The 21,353-nt window shown below is 40.0% G+C and overlaps 1 protein-coding gene across 1 annotated transcript in view; it reads right to left on the bottom strand.

The window, feature by feature from the left end:
- CACNA1C (calcium voltage-gated channel subunit alpha1 C) overlaps window positions 1-21,353 on the bottom strand; it is a 1,013,247-nt gene that overhangs the window by 163,898 nt on the left and 827,996 nt on the right. The window contains exons 10-13 of the mRNA XM_044679095.1: window positions 18,023-18,113; window positions 10,841-10,867; window positions 7,436-7,596; window positions 5,213-5,438 (exon numbers count right to left, since the gene is read on the bottom strand). Coding sequence (XP_044535030.1) covers window positions 5,213-5,438; window positions 7,436-7,596; window positions 10,841-10,867; window positions 18,023-18,113 — 505 coding nt within the window. The remainder of the gene's footprint in view (window positions 1-5,212; window positions 5,439-7,435; window positions 7,597-10,840; window positions 10,868-18,022; window positions 18,114-21,353) is intronic.

Below are 21,353 nucleotides of genomic sequence, written 5' to 3'. Positions count from 1 at the left end.
GAAGCAATGATCATGAGTTTGGAGGACTTTAGGAGACAGTAGAGAATAGAAGAGCCTGGCGTGCTATGGTCCATGGGGTCACAGAATCAGATATAACTGAATGACTAAACCACAATGTGTGTATGGTGCTATGGTAAGTACGAGTGAAACAAAGACAAACAAAAAAAATGGTCCATTTTCTTAAGGAGCTTACGTTCTCCTGGAAGGGAGGTGAAACTGGGGTGGGGGCAACAGGGGAGTAAATAATAAAAATGATTGGAGGCTCGCCCAAGAAGAGCAGCCCAACCAGTATGCTAAATAAGGAGAGAATAAAAGTTTGCTCCCTCCTCTTCCTTCCCTCTATTTCTTTGTCTCTCTATTTCCTTTTCCCTCAAGGATATTTCTTGGGATTTTCCTTGAATTTCCAGAAAGTAGGTAGGGGGAGAAGGGATTTGTCTCTCTTTGTCCCATAGCGTCTATGATGGCCTATGAAGGCACATGGCAGTGAAACGTTCTTACCTAGATGAGCCTGAGACCTCAAATCCCTAGCTTTCTCTTTTGTTTTTCTTTCTGTGAGCCCATCAGTCCTGGGGGATGGAGGTTTTCCCAGTCTTACTGGTTATCTCTTGAGCTCCAGAGGTTGGGAGTGTCTAAGCCAGTGCCAGTGGTTTATTGGGAGGTGTTTTGTACAACTATATTACTACTCAGTTGAGAAAATAAACCACTATCAGGAGAAACCACTTGCACTGTGAAAGGACTAAGAAGGATGCTGCAACTTAAAGGACTAAGAAAGTCAAGCTCTGATTCACTAGGAGATCATATACTTGCCAGGCAGAGAGTTTTGAGGTAAAAGTGAATATCTGTTCCATAGTTCCACAGTGATATTTTTACTTTCTGGAAGAATATAAGTAATGGGATTATTGTTTAATGTTTAAAGCGTTAATATATGGTTATGTGCATTTTGTGTTTTAAACTTTTTTTTGTGATAGAGGAAATAAATTGCTGTCCTATACTTGATATCTATTTTATACATTGGATCCATTTTCTAGAATGGATTCTGTTCATCCTTCTTAGAAGGGTCCTAGATATGAGCCATTTCCAAAGCTTTATTTAAGAGATTTTCCCTGGAACTCTAGGGTAGAGGCATAGTAAGCCAGATGACACAAGAGAAGCCTCTCTATAGAGGCCAGACTCCTTAGGGTTGGACCTGGTCTGTTTCAGCCAATAGTTGGAGTCTTTTTTGTGGGAAATAATGTCCCAAGGTAGAGAGTGACATTCTAGTACAGAAGTCCATTGCATTCTATTTTACCACAGTGTATTGGTCTCTGTTCTTCTGACTCTGCTCCTTTCGCTCTGCATCAATTCCTGGAAGTCTTTCCAGTTCACATGGAATTCCTCCAGTTTATTATTCCTTTGAGCACAATAGTATTCCATCACCAGCAGATACCACAATTTGTTCAGCCATTCCCCAATTGAAGGACATGCCCTCCTTTTCCAGTTTGTTGACACCACAAAAAGCGCGGCTATAAATATTTTCGTACAAGTCTGTTTATCTATGATCTCTTTGGGGTACAAACCCAGCAATGGTATGGCTGGATCAAAGGGCAGGCAATCTTTTATAGCCCTTTGAGCATGATTCCAAATTGCCAGCCAGAATGGTTGGATCAGTTCACAACTCCACCAGCAATGCATTATGAAGCACTGAGCACTCTTTAATTATCCAATACTCCTGGGACAAATCTCCAAAGGTTTACCCAAATTGGTTCTATCACAAAAGAATGACTGATTCCATTTTCCTCCTGGGTTTAGGAAAATTTTTAATTTTGTAAGCTTTTGATTCTTAAATAATTCTTAAAGATCAATGTGTATCGAAAATCAGATAGATACTCTTGGAAAAAAGAAGCCTACTTCCTAGCTACTGTTATATCGTCTTGAATAGATTTAACGCTCACTCTATTTTTAATCACCAATTATTTCCAAGGAAAATTTGAAGTGAAAAAAAGGTATGTTTAGTAAAACAAGACATTTCTAATAGAGCCCTACTTGACTGGGCATTATATGAGGTGCTCTGGCATATTGGAAACGGAGCTGGCCTGCAAGTCAGAAACACCTGGTTCTAAGTCCTGTTTCTGATACATATTTGTGTTACGCTGGGCAAGTCATTCAATTGTACTGTGCATTGGTAAAAGTTTTATGCTCATAGGATGTCCCTGACAAAGATAAAATCATATGTTCTGTCTAAAATACATAATTATATAAAAGAAAGGAAAAATGGAACAAATAGGGATTTTCAATAGTCTTAGAGCAGTTTTAAGGTAGAAAAGCTAAAATAGCACTAAGATTTTTGGGACCATCTATATTTTTATATACATACACACGCATGTATATTTATAGCTAAATCTATATACATATGTGCATCTATATACATATGTATGTATACATATACACATAAATACACATATATTTTACAGAGGAGATATTTGAACTTGGGTCTTTTGATCCCAAATGCAATAATTTTTTTCTTTTTCTGTCCTTTCCCATTAATAATTGTCAATACTCAGAGTGTCAGGAAATAATTCTTTTTATAGCTTCATAATGCTATAAAATAACTATCTGCACTGAAAACAAACCCCTCACATGGAGGGAACTTTATGAAAATTCTAGGTTTACTTAAAAGAGTTTCCTTTTATGGCTTTAAGATCATTATTTTACTATGAAAATAAATTGGTGATTAAAAGGAGAAAAAACATGCTAAATTTAATCATAATGATAAAACAGCTAGGAAGGAGGTTTATTTTTTTCCAGAAATGTCTAAAATACTTACTTTTAATACTTATTTAGGAGGTAAGGTCACCTGGCAGCGTGAATGGGGCTGACCTTAAGCCTGGAAGACCTGACTGGAAGACCCTTCTCTGCCACGTTGGCTATGTGATTCCGAACAAGAGTCTCAATGCCCCAGACAATTTTCTAAGACTTATTAGTACAAAGGAGGTAATCCTTTTTTGCATGACCAACCCCAGAGAGTTGTTGCAAAGAAAGTGCTTTGGCCTTAAGGTGACATAGAAATATGAGCTACTATGATTAATATAAGAGTTCCATATGTGGAAGGATAGAGGGAGGGATGAAGTACATTTTTCCTTTCCTTCCCTTCTCCAACATTTCTAAATCTATAATAATGGCTATGATAACCCCTTTGAAAATTATTTCCTCCTTGCAAATGGGAAATAGGACCATACATATTAACCCTTTGTGAAATCATAAATACGCATCAACTTTTTGGGAAACCAAATTACTTCAGGTGGTTGGATGCTCAAGAGGCTGATGGTTGCATAGAGTAGGTAATCCGTTATAATTTGATGAATGAAGGACTATTCCTAAAGAATCATATAAAAACATAATAAGAGAAATTCTGGAATAGGATAAATTGTCACCAGGTAAGTGGTAGCAACAAGACTGCTAAAAATTACTTGAAAACTCAAGGGTTTCAAATTCTGGTAGTACAACACATAGTCAAACTGAATGTTATCTTGCAGTAACATTCTGTTTTTCTCTGGCTGGAACTTTTTAATGTACTTACTACATATCTATAGCTAAAAGTGACTTTGGAGGGTATTTAGCCCCTTTCATTTCACAGAGGAGGAAACTGAAGCTCAAAGCTCTAAATGACTTGTCCAAAGTCACACAGTCCACATATTATACGATTCAGGCAATATTGCAAGAAAGTTGACAAAAAGAAAAAATTCATATGCATAAAATATTCATAAGGGTTTTGTTTCTGATAACAAAAAGCTGAGCACAAAATATATGTCTAATGCCTGAGGAATGACTGAATAAATTGTAGCATATGAATGTAAGGAGATATTATAAAGAATGAAGAATGTGAAGATTTATGGAAACACAAAAAGATGGGTATGAAATGACGCAAGATGAAGAAAGCAGAGTCAAAAGAACAATATATACAATGACTATAGTGGATAAAGTCACTATGAAGAAGCAATGAAACTAGTCAAATACAATGGTTAATTGTAGAACTAGACTACCAAAGTGAAAGGATATCTTCTCTTTTTGTTCATAAGTGATCATCTATTTTTTAAAGTTGATGTACATAAAAAGGAGGTTAGTTTGGGTGTTTGTTGGGAAGTAACTATTGACTTAGAACAAAAGATAACAATAAATTAAAGAACAAAAATCCCCAAAAAACAATTGGTCTGGAGAAGACCAGTTCGATAGTTGCTTTCCTTGCTCTCCAAGTCAGCTAGTGTTCTAAGTTGTTGAATTAAAAAGAAGTCAATAAGCTCGCAGATTTTGAAGTAGAAGGGAATCTCATTTTACAATGAATTACTATATGGGTATGTGTACATGTGGGATACTGCCATCTTTTTTCTTTTTCTTCCTCCTCCTCCTCCTCCTCTCTGTGTGAGATGTGTTGTGACTAGGAGAATAGAGAGTAATTTGATTTTGGGGATGCAGAGCTATCTTCTATTGGTCAATACTAGTAATAACTGACATTTCATTATAATTTCTGGTTTGAGACCTATTTACTTCACCACAACCCTATGGTTATAAAATATCCTTATTTTTCAGATGAGGTGACTAAGTCTGTAAGAGGCGTCCAATGACCAGCATCACAGTAAATATCATCAGAGCTAGGATATCTTACAGGGCTCTTCTGACTCCCAGTTTAGGGCTTTCCCCATTCTGCCATACTCTACCTCTTATACAAGATTGCTTCTCTTTCTCTATTTTTCTAATCCTTACCTTCCATCTTAGAATCAATACTATGTATTTGTTACAAGGCTTCTGCCTTGGTAAAGTGGTAAAGGCTAGGCAATGGGGGTTAAGTGACTTGCCCAGGGTCACCTAACGAGGAAGTGTCTGAGGCCAGATTTGAACCCAGGACCTCCCATCTCTGGGCCTGGCTCTCAATCCACTGAGCCACCCAGCTGCTCCCCCTCTCCATATATTTTGAGGTTCTTCTGTGTGAAATGTATTAATTAGTCCTAATGCACCAGGGACGATGCAGATATTAGACTAAAGTTCTTAGAGTGAGAGAGAATAGACAGACAATGGAATGGAAGGTTTAAGGCCATCTTATTCAGTTTTCTGCCCTTTCCATTTTGCATAACCCATAATGCAGACCACCCAGACCTTTCTTTCCTACCCAACCAACATCCCTCCATGGAGGCACTTCCTCCACAGTTTCTATCTCCCAGAGCAACGGGTGGTTCAGTACCTTGTGATTTTAAATATCCTCAACAGCCGGACACATCTCAACACGGAGATCCCCAGGGGGGACATGATCTTGGTCTCCACCAGTATGGTCTCCAGGATTCCTCCACACACGATGAAGCAGTCAAAGCGGTTGAACAGAGACACAAAATAGGCCTGGAGGCCAAGGCTGTACATCTTCAACAGCATCTCTGCAGTGAAAAGAGCCAGCAGGGCCTTGTTGGCAGTGTCTGGCAGGATCCAGAAGAGGAGGAATTTGGGGATGGGGAAAGCAAAGAGGGAAAAATTGTTAACTAAAAAAAAAAAAAAAGAACCCCTTCCCCTGACACATTTCTGGCACTCTGAATCCCCTCAAAGCACTAAAAAACCTTGAGTGTAAATGAAGGGAGAGGGATGTTTTTGATTGCAGTGGTCACCTGAAGAAGTGTGGCCATATTTATATCTCTCTGGGTACAGCACCTACTTTGGTTCCATTCTAAAGTCGGCACTTTATCAATGCATTTTGGAGTTGTGATATTGAAGAAATTGGTGATTATGAGGAGGAGGACTCTCACTGTGATGCTCATGAGTCAGTCAAGGGAAGGCAGATGAGCCAGTCATATAATTATGGTGACATGACCTGAACTTAAAAGATTCAACATCCAAAAGAAGGGTGGATATGCTTCCTTTCTCCAGTGACTCTCTGGTCCTTTGTTCCCTTGTTTCATAGGTCTCCTTTGGTGCCATGCCATGTGGCATTATCCATGAAGGCTTCCCAAGACCTGCTTTTTTCTTTTTTTTAAAGTTTATTTATTTAATTAATTTGGAATATTTTCCCATGATTATATGAATTATGTTCTTTCCCTCCCCTCCTCCCAACTCCCTCCCATAGCCAAAGAGCAATTCCACTGGGTTTTACATGTGTCATTGATCAAGACCTATTTCCATATTATTAATATTTGCACTAGAGTGATCGTTTAGAGTCTACATCCCTGATCCTATCCCCATCGGCCCATGTGACCAAGCAGTTGTTTTTCTTCTGTGTTTCTACTCCCACAGTTCTTTCTCTGGATGTGGATAGCATCTTTCTCATAAGTCCCTCAAAAGACCTGCCTTTTTTCATTGCTGTTTCCCAATCCTTTCTCTGCCTCCTACTGGATGGGGGGCCAGGGAGAATATGTGACCTGTGACTTACTGGCTGGGGGACAGAGAGAGTCTGTGCTACCAGGGGGTTAAAGCAGGCATGTGCCAGGCACAGCTTGAACCAATTGGAGAAAATTGATTGTTAAATTTTCAGCATGAGCATTGATATCTCAGAAACCAGAAAATGCTATATAAATCAAGGCTTTCTTATTTTGTTGATTGTCTAGACTTGGGAAAGTGATGGGAAATTTTAATAATGCAGATTAAATTTAAAATTGTGTCACGTGTACATTTCTTTTTCTGGACCACTGATTATTAAACATTTGCCAACACATCACTGGGCTACAGCCATATTCTCTAGGAAATGAGTCATGCTTTCTTCTGGAATGACTGTGCCCAACTGGAATGGTCTGTAATCTGTGTGCTCCTTCTTTGAAAGAAATTTGCTTTGGGCACCAGAATTTCTAGTTATGGCTCTGAGATAAAAACAAACGTTCATGAATACCTAGTGTGTGCTAGTCTTGATGGGTTGTTCTCACAATCAATGTGGCCCTTCTCCCCTTTTTCTTGATTATATCTCCAGTCTAGAGGAACAATCGAATCATTCTCTATTCACTCTTGTACCTTCTAGTGCTTCCACTTAGGAAAAAATGGTTTATTAGAGTTCTCCTTTCGGGTGGCCAGAGGGAAACTTTCTTTTATTTTCTTGTCCTACCTCTCCCTTTCTTCTCTCTCCTTCTCCTTCCCCTCCTCTGCCCAGTTCTTCTGGTTAACAGATGTCCTTTGTGGTGAGTGCAGTGGCATAGCTCTGAAAATTCCCCTTGGCAAGTGGGTTGCCCGAAGGGCCTTGCCTCCTATCACCTGGACATAACAAGCAGTATCTGGGGGCTGGCAGATGGTATGGGCCTATCCTGGTAAGGACGGCTTATTTATAAAGTATTTCTTGAATTTTATGACGGCTCTGGTCCTGGAGTATATCTCTGTTTTATCTGTTGGCCAGCTCCCCATTCATTAAACCTCTGTCTACAGAGGACTTCCCGTCCTTTTGGGTTTCAGGTGAGGAGAACAAAGAGAGGTAGGAACCAAGACTGGGGATGCCCCTCACCTTGGACTTCTGTGAGCCAGTGGGGCTGGTTGTAGTGTTCTGAGGCGATGGTAAGGGTGTTGAGGAACACAAGGAAAATAACAAGCCAGTAGAAAACATTGGATTTGACTGCTGCCCGGCACTTCCTTCTGCAGAACCGGTTCCATCGGCGCCAGTAGCGACTGGAAAATGAGAAAAGAAGAGGTAGAAGGTTTGGGGGAGGAATGGATGAAGTGGCTATAGGCAATGAAAAATTAGGAACTTTTCCATTTGAGGCTCAGAAGATCCATCTCATTTAAATGCATAAATGTAGTAGTCTGGTTTCTAAGGTTTGGTCTGGCCTGAAAGTTTTATGATTCTATGATTGGCTATGGGGGAGCAATAGACTACTTCCATTTCTTTCCTTTGTGTCAAACCTAGATCCTGGGCAAGTCATTTAACCTGTTTGCCTCAGTTTCCTCAACTGTAACTTGAGGTTAACAATAGCATCTACCTCTTAGAGTTATTGTGAGGATCAAATGAGATAATATTTATAAAATACTTAGGACAGTTCCTTGGCATATAGTAGATGCTTAATAAATGTTTGCTTCCTTCCTTCCTTCCAGATTTTTAAGGCCGGCCCTCTATGCCATGCTGTTTCTTATAATTATTTTTAAAGGCTAGGAAATCCTGTTTTTCATGGCACATTGATATTAATTCTGATTTAATTTCTGATCAATCAAATTGCATATTTTATGGAGAAGACCCAAAGGTTAAAGTCAAAACATCTTTGTGGCTACATACCACAATAATGAAGAAAAAACATTTTATCAAGAATTCTTGTCTTTCATTAATGTTGAAGGGGCCCACAGTCTTCAACACTTGTCTAGGACAGAGTCTTGACTTGGCTCTGCCTTTTCTCCAGAAACCTCCTGACAAAATCTGATACTTCTACTGAAGGGCAAAACGTGGGAGGACAAAGGGAGGATATAGGAGAATGGAAGCATGGGCGCATTAATAAGGACAACTGAACATGGTGAATATTTTTGTTCTCCTGAGTTCCTTGAAAACTTGAGCTTCCGTGTTTTGGGGAAGATGAGAAGCATTAACCCAGAAAAGTGAGGCAACGAGGTCATATAGGTGATATTTAACTATACAGGATTGAAACCCAGGTCCTCTGACTCCAATTCCACTATCCTATTCTTTTAGTCTCAAATTAGATCAAAGGAGTATTGAAAGATTTTTGCAAACTGCAAAGCAGCACACAAATACAAGATACAAATTAGGTTTCCTGCTATTTTGGCATATCTTGGGAAAAGTGTTCCCTCCCCCATAGACCTAGAAATCCTTTAGGAGAGTCCAACATTCAATCTATTGATTTATTCCCCTGACCAGCACACTATTGGGAAGTGCTGATCAAATGGGTGCTGGCCCCAGATAAATGAATTGCAGATGGACAGAGGTAATGGAAGGCATTCAACTATATAGTTCCTGGAATTCTCTCTCCTATAGTTCTCTCCTCCATAAAATAAGGGTGTGGAAGCAGGTGATCTTGAGGGTCCATCTTAACTCAGATGTTTTATTCTATTTGCCATTAAATCCAATTTGAGTGAAAAAATGAGGAGCAGAGTAGGGCAAAGGGACCCTTTTCTTTTCCCCTCCAGGAGTTTCCTATTTGTAAAGCTTGTGGGGGTAGAGGGAGGTGGGCCAGGGAGGAGAGATAATCAGACAGATATTGCTTTATCATAACATTCTCAGCACAGTAAGTATTTGGATGAGAATGGCAACATATCAGTAAACCTTCACTTGGAATCTGTGCTTCCTCCTCAGACGATGCCTTTTGTATTTACAATGAAAGTAATCAAGATTTTCAAAAATACACATTTCAGGGTACCTGAAATTCCCTGAACAAAGGAGTTTGCATTAACGAGGGACAAAGAAATAGAGCAATATGGTGGTTTTGATGGCCCGAGGCCTCTGGAATTTCCCTGGTGCAAAATTCCTGTATAGACCTCTCCCAGGCTGGAATATTGTATTTAGTTCTTTGAAGCCATAAAGAGTCATCGTTGATGGCCTTGTTATCCTTGTTGATAGTAGCCTTTTTTGCTACAGCCTCAGAGACTCATTTTCAGTGCTCTTCCTGATACTGTGATGAAAAGATTCTGGAAAGACCCTCAGAGACCATCTAGTCCAACCCCTTCATTTTAGAGATGAGGACACCAAAGCCCTCGGAGATGAAGGAATTTGTCTAAGGACACACTGGGGATTGGCATTAGCAAGAGGATTTGAACCCAGACCTTCAGAACTGTTTCCACCAGATAAGGTTGCCAATAAATAGGGTGGTCCCCTATTTGGCTATTCTTGCATAGAGCCATTCATGAATGTCACGATCATTTGGGCTGGAATAAGGAAGTAATCGCTAACCAGAGAAGGTGTTTAGAAGCTAATTACACACCTCCTACACTTACAAAATATAGCTTGCTTAGCAACGGGTTTCCTGGCAACACCTTCTACTGTATAATAAATGTCATAATTTATTTGTATGTGTGGATATGTGTATGTTTTCATATGCATGCAGGATATGGAAATGACATGGTAAAACAGAGGGGAATTTTGTCTGTTATTCTTGTTCCCCTCATGCTAACAGGGAAATGGATTTGTTCCAGCAGGAGAGAATTCTCCCTAGAGGCACAGGGCTGGCAGGGCACTGTTGCTCCTTCCTCCCATCCTCAAAAGGGCAGAAAGTATTGGCTACAAGTTGCTGGGCAAAATGTCCTGATGTCCCTTGTGGGCAGATGGACTCTTTAGCCAAGGAAGTTCTGTAGAATTAGGAATTCTATGTCCAATCTTTGAGGAATCCTCTCTGGGTTTCAAGTTATCCATCTCCCCATAGGAATTTAATGGGTATTGAGCTAATAATATACTGATTTTGAAAGGGCGCTGATTTTGGACCCAGAAGATCAGGGTTCCAATTTTGACCCTGGCAGGGTGACTTACTAGGAGTATAATCTTGGGAAAGTCACTTCTATAATTACAAGATTAGGTTGGATGACCTCTAAGGTCTAATTATAGCCCATTATAATTCATTGAAATAGACTCAACAGTGGCAATACCAGTAATAAAAACAATCCTAACAAATCAATAATGTATACCTATAAAGCTGGCCCTATATTGATTTGCCCTTGTTCCCCACTTCTCCAACTTCATTGCTCGACTGGGATGTCACTGATATCAGCAATGAGTTATTTGGACATTTCAGCGAATTGGACTTGAGTCAGTGGCTTCTCTTGACTTTCTGAATCTTGGCTTGGCCAGTGCACAAGAAGGAAAAAGCCATCCCTTTGGGCAGCCCCCCCCTCCAGGGTCTTGGGTCACTTGGAAGAGGCAAATAAGGGATGGGAGGCATAGGAGAATGGAAGAGGGGAAAGCAGAAATGTTCTCACTCACCTGAACTTTGATTTGGAGATTCGATGCCTAAAAGAGAACAGAGCAACATTACCGAATCATCTCTACATTCAGACTAAATTCACCTTGTACTCAGATGATGGAACATCTCCTGATGCTAGAGAACCCCAAAAGGATGGCATCTCCCGCCTTGTTCCTACACTCCCACAGAAAGGCAGAAGGCTGTTACCATTACATATTCTCGGTAAACCAGAATCTATTCTGCCAGGTCCTTGAGGCTGGGTCAGGGGAAAATTCTGGAGTGATCTTTCTGCCAGTTGGTTATTAAGAAGGATCTGCTTTTGCTTGGGAGCATAAAAGAAGGGAAAACCTTTTCTGGAGAGGGGTGTAGCTCACCATAAGACACAGTGTCATTTGCACATGTCATGCCTCTTTTCTCATTGACCCCTAGCCCTGAGCCAGATGCTGAATAGCATTTGGGTTAAAAGAACAGTAGAAAAGGCAAGATAACCCAGCTGGAAATAGAGAAGTCAAAACTCTCTTGCCCTCAGGCCTAGAAACTGGGAAGAAAGAAACAGCCAGGGGTTTGGAGAGGGCTTGAGGATAATACTGAAAGGGCTGTCAGTCATGTGTAGTATTGAAGACTGGTGAAATATTCAAAAAAATAGGAATTAGGAAAGAAAACAAATGAAGTAGCTTATTTGTATGTGTAAATAAATATATATGCTCTTTTTAAGGCTGATCTGTGGGATTGGATTTGGATGTGTAATCAAATTAAAAAGTAACTTTTCAAAGAGAGCCTTTTCAAAGGAAGGTCTGAAGGGATCTTTATAGCTAGGGAATAGTGAGGACCCAAATAAAAGAGGGTAAAAAGAGAAGCACAGACAGAGAGAGAAGGAGAAACGGAGAAATGGACAAAGATCTATGGAAGAAAAAAAATCAAAAGGAAGGACATCATGTGTCAAGTAGATGTAGGGAATAAGGGCCAGGGAACACATGAAAGAAACATTTAAATGAAAAGGCAGAAGGGTTTTTGGTGTTACAGATACAGAGCTCTGAAAATTGAAGACATTTCACAGGGAGAGAGAATGATCAGGACAGAGGCAGAAGCAGAAAGATAGAAAGGAAGGACAGAGGTTTATAGGACTATTTGCTAATCTTCCTCAACTATGAAATGATGGGGCTAGAGTAGAGGACCTGTAAGTTCTCCACTTCCCAGATCATTGCATATTTCCTTCTTTCTAAATCCTGTATTTATTTAATAGGCTGTGAACGTGTTTGACTGAACAATAGAACATAAACTCCTTGAGGAGAGGCGATATTGCCTTTTTTGACTTGGTACCTTTCAGGCCTAGCACAGCTCCTGGCACATGGTGGTCATTTAATAAATGTTTGGTAAGATAGATTCCTGTTCTAAATCTACCACCTGCTGGATCTATGCCATTCCAATTTTGCACAGAGGAACTGATTCTTTCTAATTTTATGCAAAGGAATGTATTCTACAGTGGAAGAAACCACTAAACCAGTGATGGGCCAACTTTTTAAAGAGGGGGCCAAAGGAAGGGAAATGCTCATCTGTCAGTCTGTTTTTAAGGCAACTCTTTTGAAGTTTCATTGTATTGTATCCAATTCATTGTATTCATCAGATTAGGAATAATGTCCAGGGAGGCCGGATAGAACATTTCAGGGGGCTGTAGTTTGCCTATCACTGCACTGAACTTTCCTACTTTTTTTTAATTAAGAAAAAATTAAGTGAAAAGGTGAAAAAAGGGGCGTAGTCATCTTGCATCTCTAGGTCCCTGAGCCTCAGACAACCTTTTACCCTAAAGCCCTTTTCTCTTTATTGGCAACTCCCCCCCCCCCCCAATATCATTTTAGGAAGGATTCTTGCTATTTCTTCTCTTTCTCTGGACTCCTCCTCCTCCTTCTTGATGGTCACATTCTCCCCCTACCCCTTCCCTTTACCCCTACTAATTTGTAAGCTGTTGAAGAGTAGACTGTTATAACTCCTTTATTTATAATCCCAGTGTTTTTCACATAACAGATATTTAAAAATAATCTATCACTCTCTCTCTCTCTCTCTCTCTCTCTCTCTCTCTCTCTCTCTCTCTCTTTCTTCCTCTCTCCCTCTCTTTCCCTTTCTCTCTCCCTCTCCTTTTCCTTCTCTCTTTCCTATCCTCTCTCTTTCTCCCTGTCTTTATTGCTAAACTAGGGTTTAGCTAGCTCCCTACCCCCAAAGTCTACATACTTAGGTAGGAGGTTTTAATCATATGCTATCAAGGAGCGTGGGAAGAGAAAGAGGAGGAAAAAGAGAATATTTTTATTTAGAGCTAGAATCAAACATTTTAAAGTTGCTAATTGGGTCATGGAAATTCCAAGGTGTTCTACCTCTAGCCAGGGACATCTTTAGTTTGAGATAATGTCAGGGCTCACTTTTTAAGTAGAGGCTTCCCTGGTAAGGAGAACCCAATTTCTCCCTCATCATTACTGAGTTGGAATACAACTCTAACCTTGGACCTTGTTCCTTTGATTCCAAGAAAACTCTTAGTTGGTCCTCTTGGGGAAGTAAAGAACTCTGGACTCTGGTCTTAGGGGAACCAGATTTTTAACCCAGATCTGCTGCTTACTATTTCCAGTTCCTAGGCTGGTCTTACCTAACCTCTCTGGACTTCAAATTATCCTGTCTATATCTTGTTTGAATATAGTTTTTTTGTCTATTCCATTAGAATCTAATGATTAGATAGTGAGCTGTTTGAAGCTAGAGACACTTTTTGACTTTTTTTATCACAATGTCCAATACATAGCAAACATTTTACAAATGCTCATTGACTTACAATGACTGGACTTACAATGATCTCCTAGCCCCTGAGCTCAAGGTCTGACTGATTGTCGTTCTGCTCTAATAAGAATATTTTTCTTTTGATCCACTTCAAATGGTTTTAAGTAATAGAGAGTCCTTGAGAATCCAAACATGGGGAAGTCTGTATATGTTTGTTTAAATCCTCAGGAGGAATGTATGGTGGCACAGGGAAATACCCAGGCCTAGGTGATAGCCCCTGATGAGGGGTTACAATTAGGATTTGGGCCCCATTTCCAAGTTTCTCTGTGGCATTTTGAACTTGAGAGGGCACTCAGGGAAGTTTTCCCTTCTATCCATTTGCAGACCTGTTGCATGAATCTGACCATGACACTCTATATTTCTTTGGGCCTCAATGCTTCAATCTCTTCACAGGGGACAGCTTTCAACATTTCCAGTTAGAAACCCTTTTAAAATATCATGGCCAAGATCAGTTCTAGCTCTGGGTCTAAGATCCTACAAGGCTTCCTTCCCCATCATCCCCACATCTGTTAAAATCTCCAGAATATCTCTCACATCCACTTCCTCCTTTCCATTTATAAGTGGCCACCATCTAAGTTCAATTCCTTCCTTCATTCATTTATCTATCTATCTATCTATCTATCTATCTATCTATCTATCTATCTATCTATCTATCTATCTATCTATTTATTTAAAAACCCTTACCTTCTGTTTTAGTAATAATTCTAAGACCGAAAGGCGAAGGCTAGGCAAATGAGGTTAAGTGACTTGCTCCAGGTCATCCAGCTAAGAAGTGTCTGAATCTTTAGATTTGAAGCCATGTCCTTCCAACTCTAGGCCTACCATTCTATCCACTGTGCCACCGTTGTTCAGTGCCTTTATAACTCTTGCCTGGACCATTGTAATAGCCTCCCAACTGTTCTAACTTTGTCTCTTCTCTCTCCAATCCATCCTTCATAAAGCTGCCAAATTAAGCTTTCTAAGGCACAAGTCTATGTTACAACTCACTCAACAACTTTCAGTGATTTCCTATTTCAAACTAGACAAATTGGAACTCCTTTGCTTCCCAGATAAGGACCTTTACATCTCTGTTCCAAACAACCTACCCAACCTTATTTCGCAATGCTTCTCTTCTCATGTACTTTATGTTATAGCCAAACTGGCTACTCATTCTCCCCTGATTTCATCTTGCCCTCTCCTCATTCAATTGTGTTGACTCTTCCCCATGCCTAACACATATCTTCCCCTGTAGAAATCATTCTCTTTCCTAGAATTATCTAGGTAACTTCAGTGGATAGACTGCCAGGCCAGGATTCAGGAAGACCAGAATTCAAATCAAACCTTATTTGCTAGCTATGTGACCCTGGTTAAGTCATTTCACCTCTTTTCACTTCAGTTTCCTCGGTTGTAAAATGGGGATAATAATAGTAAGGCAAGGCTCAGAGTCTGAAATGGATGGGATGAGCCCTGCTATTAGAGGCAGTACCTCCATTGCTCTGATGAACTCAAGGATCCATTGAAGAATCCCCAGGGCTTACATAGGGTCTTCTACATAGGAAAAGCTTACAACTGTTGTCATCTTTATAAAGGAAGACAAGATGGGGGTGCCTGGCTAATTCTAGTGAAAGAAAATGACAGGGTTTCCTCTCCTTATCTGACCTCCATTCCTACCTCTTCTCCCATTCTCCACTCCTCCAAAATGAAGTTGTACTCTTGACTCTCCAGGTTTTCCACAGAAACCTTACTCCGCCTCTGAACCCATGGAAGCACCCTGCAAACCCAGCAGGCTCTCCCTGTGATTGTCTGGTTCTTCTCAGAACTTTCATTTTGAAGGAAGAGACCAGCCCATATCTTTATTCTTCTCCTGTCTGTATTCCTCACGTTCCCAGACTTTTTCTACAAGGTCCCTACCTCCAATCTTCATCTTCTTACCTGCTTACTCCTTTAGCTCCCTTTAATAAGTTGTCTTCCCTTATTAGAATGTAAGCGAAGGCAAGGACTGCCTTTATTTTTGCTTTAATTTGCCTTCTTATTGCTCAGCACAGAGCCCAGCACATAGTAAATGCTTTGTAAATGCTGGCTTCACTTGTCAAATGCTAGGGTTGAACTAGAAGAGCTCTAAGATGACTTTTTTTTTCCTTTTCTGATGGTTCTATGCCCCAATGAGGCACAGAATGGATTTAGCTTCCATTTATATCTCAGCACCATCCTAAAGCTACAGGTTTCAATAGCCCCTCCTGTTCTTTTTCTACCCATTCTGACTTCTTCTGGACTCTTGGAACGTATCTTAGGGCCCTGAATCATTTCCTTCCCCTCTCCTGGAAAGAGGACCTTTCCATTGACCCTTTTGAGAATATCAGAGCAAGAGCATCTCTATCACTGATGGAATCAACTGGCTTTTGCTGGGTTAGCTAGATAAAGGCTGCCTCCAGAAATTTGAAGACTTCATTTTCTATTATCCCAAAAGAAGAAGAGGAAGTAAAAAAAACAGGCCATTGCTTAAAAATGTAATTAGCATGGTATTTTAATATGTTGACAATAATTACCTCCCTACCTTCCTCAGAAATCTGCAGTGCAGACTCCCTGGTGCCTCTGTCAGAGTGAGTAATAGTAAAAGTCCTGCATGCTCAGGAGGGAGAAATCCTAAGAGTTAGTCTATTCCTAGGTGCTGAGCTTCCTTCTAGCTCCTCATCCTCAGAAATCATCCTGAAGGTTGGCACTACAAATGCTCAGACCACATCTCTTTGGGAGACTGTCTTACCACAAGAACAACAGAACCATTTCAGAGGGGCGAAAAGGATGCCCTGGGTCTCTTTGGTGTTAGCTATCTAGTCATACCTCCTTTCATTTCAATTCAAGTTGATTTAATTCAATTAATTTCATTTCAATTCACCTACTAGTGTGGGGTATTCTATTTACGAGGTTGAAGTCTGCGATCCTTATGCTCCAAGCAAGGATCTGCAACAAAGGATGCTGTTTCCATTCTCCAAAGGGAAAAAATTAATTTCTTCATATCTTAAAGCTTGACTTTTTAAAAACTTCTAGTAATTAGACCATTTCAATGTTCATTTCTTTGGGTCAATATTTCAGAGAGTCTTGCTGTTTCCATGTTCAAGATTAACATAACAAAGTTAATGAAGTCAATTCTTAATTTTTCATGAGTGGAATGATGAGTGGCTCTTAATTAAGGCCTTTCTCCCTATCACTGTCTAGTCCAACGTGGAAGGAAATCAGAGCTGACCAGAATGGGAGATGTGTGTGTGTGTGTGTGTGTGTGTGTGTGTGTGTGTGTATGTGTATATATATATGTATATATATGTATGAATGTGTTACATGTTTGAGGGGACTATATCTTTAGTAGGCAATATGGCATGGTGCCACTCCAACTTGACCTCATATTTACTTTATCTGTTTTGTGTTTACTTACATGTTGTTTGCCCTCCTGAGCATAGGATATGCTTCTTTTCTATGTCTTCCCTATGCCAAGCACAGTGACTGGCAAATAGCAGATGCCTAATAAATGTGAATTGCTTGACTGACCATGGCAAGAACAGCAGAGGTGGAATCAGGAGAGACCTCTCTTTACAAACTCTCCTCTTACACTTAATAGCTGTGTGACCATGTGTAATCTGCTTAAATTCTCTAAACCTCAGTTTCCTCAATAGTAAAATGAAGATAATGATATCTGTAGCTCTTGCCTTATTGGATTGTTATAGAGCTCAAATGAAATAATGTATGTAAAGTATTTTGAAAACCTTAAAATATTCTTTAGGTATTGTTATTATTGTTATTATTATTATTATATTCTAAAGGTAAATAAAGATGAGTTTTGAATTATCTGATGTTTGCATGAATAGCGCTTCTTCCCTTAAGTAGCAGAGGTTGATTCTTTTTAATGACTCACATCAGGTTTTTCTGCTTTCTTTTCATGCCAGGTGATTATGTTTAATAGAAGAAAGTCTGGCTGGCAAAGTTTACTATTTCTCTTATTTCATAATCTTTTTGTGATGGATGATGAAAAGTTCTAATGAGAATCCATAAGCTAAAGAACTCTACAATTACATATACTTTTGTTTGTTTCAATGCAAGGATATGGAAATTTAAAACATAGACTTTCATAGGAAACATAGGAATATTTCCTTGGAAGTATACCCCAATTGTAATACTCTCTCCCGGTCCTCCAGTCCATTAATCCATCAGGCATAACCAAATATTTTAAATCTTTCTTTTTCTCTGGGTGTGTAATTATCTGATGCTTTTGCTTCTTTTAGATGTCAGGCTCTTGTCCTCCTATGTGTTGGGCCACTTGATACCCCTTAAGTAATTCATTCTGATTTCAGGACCAACAGATAGGGCGATGTCCCTGTAAATGCCCTCTACCCACTGGATTTGCCATGTTTACTCACGCCAGTCTCGCCCCACAGTTCTCTCCCTCAATGTCGCCTCCAGCCACGTTTTCAGTGTTGACGGATTCTGTCTCACTTGTGGGCATGCTCACTGTAAGAGTCAAAAGGGAGAAAGCAGAAGATTGGGGTAGTGGGAGAAAGTTAGTTGTTGACATAGCCAATATTAAGTGGAAGCTGCAATGCTGATTTGGGGAAAGTGACTTTGGAGTTGGTTGGACAAACTGGAATAGTGGTGGTAGTTGCCACTGATGATGAAATCCAATGATATAATTAAGTCCCAGTATCCTGAAACTTGAAGTGAGAGGGAAACAGGATTTCCTAGATGAATGTCTTACTAGTTATCCTAGGTGAGTTCTGCTGCCAGTCAATGAAAAGTGGCAGGAGCTGCCTAGGGAGGGTGGGATTAGGGTCTGAAGATAGGAATAAATTTTCCTCAATACAGGAAATGTTTTAAGATATATTAATTTAAGAAATAAAAAAAAACCACCCCTGGCATACCTCAATGTATTTCAACAACATTGATAGACTATAGATCAGCTTCCTAACATCTTCTATGAAGACAGAAGTCTCCAGGGGATGGCTTTTCTTCCTTGTATCCTTTCCCATCTACCTAGCTTTAAGAGTTGGATTTTGAGTTTGAATACTGGCTCCTTCCTTACTGACTAAACTTACTTGCTGTGTGACCGTGAGCAAATCCCTGACCCTCTTTGAGAATTTCACCTCCTGCTTCACAGTATTATTGTGGAAGTGCTCTAGACCGGCCATTGTTGCTGTTACTGTTATTGTTAACACAAACTGGAAAGAATGAGTTGTTTGGTTGATTGTAGACTTAAGGCTCCCCATTTCACGAGTGTGTGTGCGTGCATCTGGACTCATATGGGTAAGTCTAGACCAGTGGTTCCCAAACCATTTTGGTCTATCGTCCCCTTTCCAGAAAAAAATATTACTTAGAGCCCCTGGAAATTATGAAACTATTTATTGAACTCAGAATAGAATGCAATACAAAAAAAGTGTGGCCATTACCGCCTCCCTGGATCGCTGCAGCACCCACCAGGGGGCGGTAGCGCCCACTTTGGGAATCACTGGTCTAAACTCATATGAGTAAATAGTAAAATAAGGAATAGTAAATATGGAAAGTCTAGACTCATATGGGTAAATAAGGAATGGTAAATATGGAAAGTCTAGACTCATATGGTTAAATATGAAAAGGGAGGATTAGCAAGATAATAATGTCTTAGTATTGTCAAAATAGTTTTGGTTACCTGGACTTACTGAGAGGATCTTAGAGACCTCCAGGGGTCTAGACAGTCTCTAAAGACCCTTCCAGATCTAAATTCTTATTCTTCAAATTAAGTGCCACATACAGACTGCCCAGCAATTGTTTCAGGATAGATAGACTGACTTGGGGGATAAAAACATTACATTTCCTATTAAAAAAAGGAATTTTGTTTGCCACTCAGCCCCAGGGCTAAAACCTGAGGAAGACTATTGGTTAATAATGACGAGAATTTCCCTGGTTTCTTCTTTTGGAGAAAAGGGACATTTCAAGTGAACAAGAGAAAGCTGCGTCTTGGGGAGGAGGGAAATGCTGAATAAAAAATTCATAAAAGGCTGCAAACTATAGCAGACAGAACCCTCATGATACTTGGAATCATTTGTGGTTGGGTGAGCTGAAAATGAATCTAGGATTACAAGGCCACATCTCTTTCTACCTTTCCCCAAATGTTAACTCTTCACACTCTTCCAAAAGTCAAAATCCTTGATTGAGACAGTGGATGCTGCCTAGGTACAAGGTGGAGTGAAAAGAGCACTAGGTTTGAGTGTTAAATTGATGACTAATTAGTCTAATGACTGGGGAACATACCTCGGGTCTCTGAGCCTCAGTTTCCTAATCTGGAAAATGGATAACAATACATGTAGTACTTACCTCATTGAATTGTTTTGAGGACCATGTATGTAGAATGCTTATAAACCTCAACACATAATTTATACATACATTGTAAATTAGCATGACCATCAGCACAAGTTCTGAAGTAGCTTTTCTGAGGGGAAGGGCTAGATCTTTGAAATGGTTTTAGTTTTTGCGCTGGGAGTTGGGAAGATGAACCTTTTGGATCCGACCAGGTTATTTGCTCCATAAACACCAAGAAAGACAAATAACAAAATTGAAGAGCCTTCTTGCTTTGTCCTCCTTTTTCCTAATCCTATCTGCCTACTAGACATGTTGTTGTGAAATCCTGAGGCACATAGGAGTTATGCCTGCCTCTGTTCCCCTTTGCCCTAAGCATGTCTTGCCTTTTGCCCCAAGTGACAGTGATGATAGGGATAAGGATGCACTCTTAAAAGGATCAGCATAAAGAGTAGCCATATTAGTCTTAATTCCAAGGAATTTTAAATCTCTGTTTTCTGTGCCAAGTAAACTGTTACATGACCTAGGCACTGTCCAACAGAAGAAACTACCTGTAATCCATACTGGTATGGGAGTAAGATAGCAACTAGCCATGGGTTAAGGGGCTACTCGTCTAAAGAACATGAAAGGTCATGGATGGGCAGTGGGCCATCTCCTGAAATGCACACATGGATACTGCAACAGGAGCCCCCAAGAAGAATACCCTCCCATCAACACATACACACACATACACATACACACTGCACACACACACAGAGCACAATGGAACATTACCATGGGTTTCTGTGGAGTGACTAAACCAAGAAAACTTCCCTTTCTTCTTATCAATCATGCCAGCCGGAGTGCTTCCTTTCACAGACAAGATGGTCAGTGTCAAGGACCGGGAACAAGACATCAATAGAGAGCATGCAGCCAGTGATGGGGCAAAAGAAAGAAACAAGGAACTCAGCTTTGAAATAGGACACCCGTTTTCCTTTCCAAAAACAAACCAAAAAACAAACCGGCAAACAAACGAACAAACAAAAAAACCAAAGAAACAAAGAAAAAAATCCCAAACTTTTTCACATAAATAACAGTACAAAGAAAATAATTAAGGAGAGAGCATCTGACTCCAGCCAAGGCCCCTGCAGGCTTGGCAGCGCCCAGTCAACAGCTTAAAGTAATGAACTGAATTATAAGGAGAAAACACGCTTCAGTTCTACAATCATCTGTTCATGAAAAGTCTTTTTTATGGGCTCAGTTGATAAGGAAAATGGCTGAAAATGTAGAAATTGAACCATAGCATCAAGCTCTCCTTCTGTTTGTCAAATGTCCAACGAATTGCATGTTTCCCTCTAGATTTATATGAAACAGCAAAGTACTGTAGAGAGACCATTGGACTCAAGAGTCATAACTATGTTCAAAGCCCACCTCTTGCAACTA

This window comes from Gracilinanus agilis, chromosome 5 (genome assembly GCF_016433145.1).
Source record: "Gracilinanus agilis isolate LMUSP501 chromosome 5, AgileGrace, whole genome shotgun sequence".
Lineage (NCBI taxonomy): Eukaryota > Metazoa > Chordata > Mammalia > Didelphimorphia > Didelphidae > Gracilinanus > Gracilinanus agilis.
This window is presented reverse-complemented; position numbering and strand designations above follow the sequence as displayed.